A 4,531-nucleotide genomic window follows, 5' to 3' on the forward strand; every position below is an offset into this window, starting at 1 on the left:
CAGAGCCTGATGCGGGGCTCGAACTCACGGACTGTGAGATTGTGACCTGGCTGAAGTCAGACGCTTAACCAACTGTGCCACCCAGGCGCCCCTAGGAAAATCTCTTAAGTTTACCCGTAGAGTACACGGTTTTTTCGTTCAATTTTTTTTTTAATGTTTATTCATCCTTGAGAGAGAGAGACAGAGCACAAGCAGGGGAGGGGCAGAGAGAGAGTGGGGGGGGTGGGGGGCCACAGAATCCGAAGCGGGCTCCAGGCTCCGAGCTGTCAGCACCAGTCCCGACGTGGGATTCGAACACACGAACCATGAGATCATGACCTGAGCCGAAGTCAGACGCTCAACCGACTGAGCCACCCAGGTGCCCCAAAGTACATGGTTTGATTTAACTGGAAAGTAAGTTTCTGGCACACTAAGACTGAGAACTACTGAGCTATATTAAGAAAGGAACAAAAAGGAAAATTCGTAAGAATTTGTGCCATTTGTGAACCAAACCAAATATATATGCGGAGGGCCTACTAAGTACCAAGCGCTGTCGCAGCAACTGACAGAAATAAGAATAAAAGGCTTAGTGAAGACGATCCTGGCAGATCTGCGACAGATGGGGGTGGCAAGGTTAGGACTGTTGGGGGAGGGGAGGGGAGGGGAGGGGAGTGGGTGGGCAGGGCAGGTCTCTTCTGAGCCTTGTCACTAGAGGCAAGAGGGCTGGGGAAGCTAGCTGCCAGTCCCTGGTGACAGCTCCTCTGCAGACCCTGACGACAGAGGTGAACTCCACTGGAAGCAGGGTCCAGACCCGCTCTGGAGAACAAACTTACAAGTGTGTGAATTCTGCCTTGAGGTAAAGGAGGGAAGAAAGAAAGGATGAAATTAACCCTCGGTAGCCGCTCAACCCATCCCTGTCAGACTAGCTCTGCTAAGGCGTGTTACTGCCTGGGATGTGGTCAGTGGTGCTCAGAGAGAAAGGAGGTTCCTTGTACAAATAAGTTTTGGAAATACTTGTTAAACACATTTCTTGTCTAGGGGAATCTCAGAGCCTTCAGTACATATTGAAAAGCACTGTGAGCCTCCAAGAGCAGGAGTCTGGCCGAATTGCAGATTCCGTAGACCACAGAATTCTGCTCCACACACTCTGGAAAATGTTCTAAACCACAGTCAAGAGAATGCCTGAGGCATACCCACACGGTACCTCCAGCTCGACAGCCCCTCAGACCCACCGTGAAGGCCACAATCAGAATTTCTCAAGGTACTAAAATAGAGGATTCTGGCGAACCCACTCCACTCTGGCCAAAACAAGAATGCCTCATTTCCTGTTCCCACAGTGAACAGAAAGTATCTCCCAGAATACATACACGTCTCTGAGATACTAACGTGAAGTATCAAGTTCTCAATTTAAACACGTTTACCTGCCCGGTAGATGTTCCAACTGCCATGGTCAAGGCTCCGTTAAATTTCAGAGCAGAGATTGTTGGTAAACTGTTTATCCTGAAAGGCAAAATATTCATGTTCCATATATATATGGTCAAACTTTCCAAGTAAAAAGTCGTTGTTAATCTGCAATTCTCTTTTTTGGAAGTTTTTATTTACTTATTGAGAGAGAGAAAGAGCAGGGGAAGGGCAGAGAGAAACGGGGACAGAGGATCCGAAGTGGGCTCCGTGCGGTGTGGACAGCAGAGAGCCCAATGCAGGCCTCAAATTCATGAACCGGGAGGTCATGACCTGAGCTGAAGTTGGATGCTTAACCAACTGGGCCACATAGATGCCCCTATTAATCTTCAATTCTAAAGGGGAAATCACACTTCTATCCTTATGTTTAAAAAAAAATCATTGCATCAGGGGGCGCCTGGGTGGCTCAGTCGGTTGAGCGTCCAACTTCGGTCAGGTCATGATCTCACAGCATGAGTTCAAGCCTCGCATAGGGCCCTGTCCTGACAGCTCAGAGCCTGGAGCCTGCTTCAGATTCTGTGTCTTCCTCTCTGACCTTCCCCTGTTCATGCTCTCTCTCTGTCTCAGAAATAAACAAACATTAAAAAAAAAAAAAAAAAAAATGCCCCACCAAGGGCAAACGAAGCCACTAAAAACTATTTGTGAATCAATATTCTATTTAAAAAAAAAAAAGAGTATTTCTTTTTTTTTTTTTAATTTTTTTTTCAACGTTTATTTATTTTTGGGACAGAGAGAGACAGAGCATGAACGGGGGAGGGGCAGAGAGAGAGGGAGACACAGAATCGGAAACAGGCTCCAGGCTCTGAGCCATCAGCCCAGAGCCCGACGCGGGGCTCGAACTCACGGACCGCGAGATCGTGACCTGGCTGAAGTCGGACGCTTAACCGACTGCGCCACCCAGGCGCCCCAAAAAAAAAGAGTATTTCTAAAGACCACAGGAGAGATTATCTTTTCATATCCCTTCTTTAAATTTTCTATGTTCACTTCTGTTACAGTCATAAATTTAAAGCAAAAACAATCTTAAGACATAATCATAACACAAAGAACGCTGGCCTGTTTCCTCAAATGACTCTTCTAAGAAGAAATCGTCGATGACAGAACTTATAAATAGAAACCAAGTCTCTCCATTTTAATTCAAAGACAAGTTAATGTTTATGAGTAAGAGAAAATTAACTTTTCTGCTTCCTAGGGAGTGGGTAAATAGCTTTCTCTTACAACTGACTCCCTACTTTCTAAAAATAAGCAGGTATTGGATTTGTTTTCTTTCATACCAATATAATGAAATGTTGAGAAGCATTTTTGTTGGTTCCTTCCATTGACAAACAGAGCTTCACAGTAATTCAGTAACCTGTGTGTTAATGTTTAGAGATTTTCTGTATGTGTGTTATATTTCACAACAAAAATGTCTGATTCTAAGAAAAAAATGAATATAAAATGAGTGAATTTTCCACTTTAAAATTCTCTACTATACTCCATATTGTGATCAGTGAAGTTGTTCATTAGTATTACTTTAATAAAACTCAGCAAGAGGGCAAAAATTTCCTATACTCCCTTTAAGTGTCATGATTAACAGATGAAAAAAAAATCAACTTATTCTTTACTTATATCAGGAAAAATATATATTAGAAAAAGACGTCTTTCCAGATCAGTGATTCTTAACTTTTCTCCAAGCCAAGCTTTACATAAGCTGATTTTTCAAAAGACGGAACTATACAGGGTTGCCTGGGTGGCTCACTTAAACGTCTGACCTCTACTCAGGTCGTGATCTCACAGGTTCATGAGTTCAAGCCCCATGTCGGGCTCTGTGCTGACAGCTCAGAGCCTGGAGCCTGGTTTGGATTCTGTGTCTCCCTCTCTCTGCCCCTCCCCATACTTTCTCTCTCTCAAAAAGCAAATAAAGAAACATGAAAAAAAATTTTTTTAAAGATACAACTATATAAATTCTTCTCTCCCCCAGAAAAACGCAAATGACACAAAAATCAGCAGACATTTAGAGGGTCCATGTTCTCTCTGTACCCCACTCATCAAACACCCCACCTCCCACATGATACAACTACAGACAGGTAAATGTTTGACCAGCTGAAATGAATAAATGCTAATAAAGTTACATTACTGCAAACATCAAGAGCCCAGAGAAAGGAAGTTCCTGAACCGATTATAGCAAATAATCCCATGTTAAGAATCTGACCAAGAGAGTATAAGACTGCATACTAATGCGAGCTCAGAAAAATGTCTGAAAACATGTACCAAACAGTAACCTCTCTGGTGAGTGAAGAAAGGACAGGGGGCTTGTAGTTCTCACTTAATTCAGGCATTTAGAAGTTTTTAGCGCCCAAGTGTGTTACTTTTCTGATTGTTATAAATGTAGCAACTGGCAAACAGGAACAAGAAAATCTCAGAAACACTTGCCTCTCTCCAAGGTAGAACTCAAAGTATATCTTTCCTTTTCACTTACTGACAGGAGTGGCGACCTCCCGGTTCTATCACTAGACCCTAAAGAACTGGAAATACAAATTCCTCCAGTGCATCAATTTTAATACAATTCCACAGCAACTAACAAAAAAGACATTCCATGTAGCACCTGAGAAAGGAATTCTGTCTGGCTTTCCCACTTAGTGAACTTTTCCAAGAGAATGATTTTTACATAAAATAGTCACAAAACTACAACCTTAGACATGAGTCTGAAGAATTTCATCCTTTACTGATTTTAACCTGGTATTGACACATGCGTTTAAATCATAAGCAAATGGATATTTAAAAAGTACGTCAATTCCCACTTACTCTGAATCTGCCGTGACGCTACTCAGTGCACAGTCCAGCAGACCGACTCTACCGCGAGTTCTTGGGTCCCAGCACTCCACACGACCCTCAACACACAAAAAGTGGTAATTTTACACAACAGCTACTGCCAGGTATTTTTAGACAAACACCAAAAAAGGCCTTATTAACACAGTCTCATGGGAGATAAGAATTTAACTTTTTACCTTAATACCCTTTTTAATACTGTCAAATGTTTTATGATAAGCTGAGTTTGTTTTAGAATTGAAAGAAAGAAAGAAAGAAAGAAAGAAAGAAAGAAAGAAAGAAAGAA

At 42.4% G+C, this 4,531-nt stretch overlaps 1 protein-coding gene across 1 annotated transcript in view; it reads right to left on the reverse strand.

Moving 5' to 3' along the window:
- The window catches only part of NOL10 (nucleolar protein 10), an 89,577-nt gene that overhangs the window by 65,943 nt on the left and 19,103 nt on the right, over window positions 1-4,531 (reverse strand). Inside the window, exons 9-10 of the mRNA XM_040496058.1 lie at window positions 4,222-4,307; window positions 1,401-1,479 (exon numbers count right to left, since the gene is read on the reverse strand). Of these exons, the coding sequence (XP_040351992.1) occupies window positions 1,401-1,479; window positions 4,222-4,307 (165 nt within the window). The remainder of the gene's footprint in view (window positions 1-1,400; window positions 1,480-4,221; window positions 4,308-4,531) is intronic.

The sequence above is a fragment of the Herpailurus yagouaroundi genome, unplaced genomic scaffold (genome assembly GCF_014898765.1).
Source record: "Herpailurus yagouaroundi ecotype Mexico unplaced genomic scaffold, PumYag 188, whole genome shotgun sequence".
Taxonomy (NCBI): domain Eukaryota; kingdom Metazoa; phylum Chordata; class Mammalia; order Carnivora; family Felidae; genus Herpailurus; species Herpailurus yagouaroundi.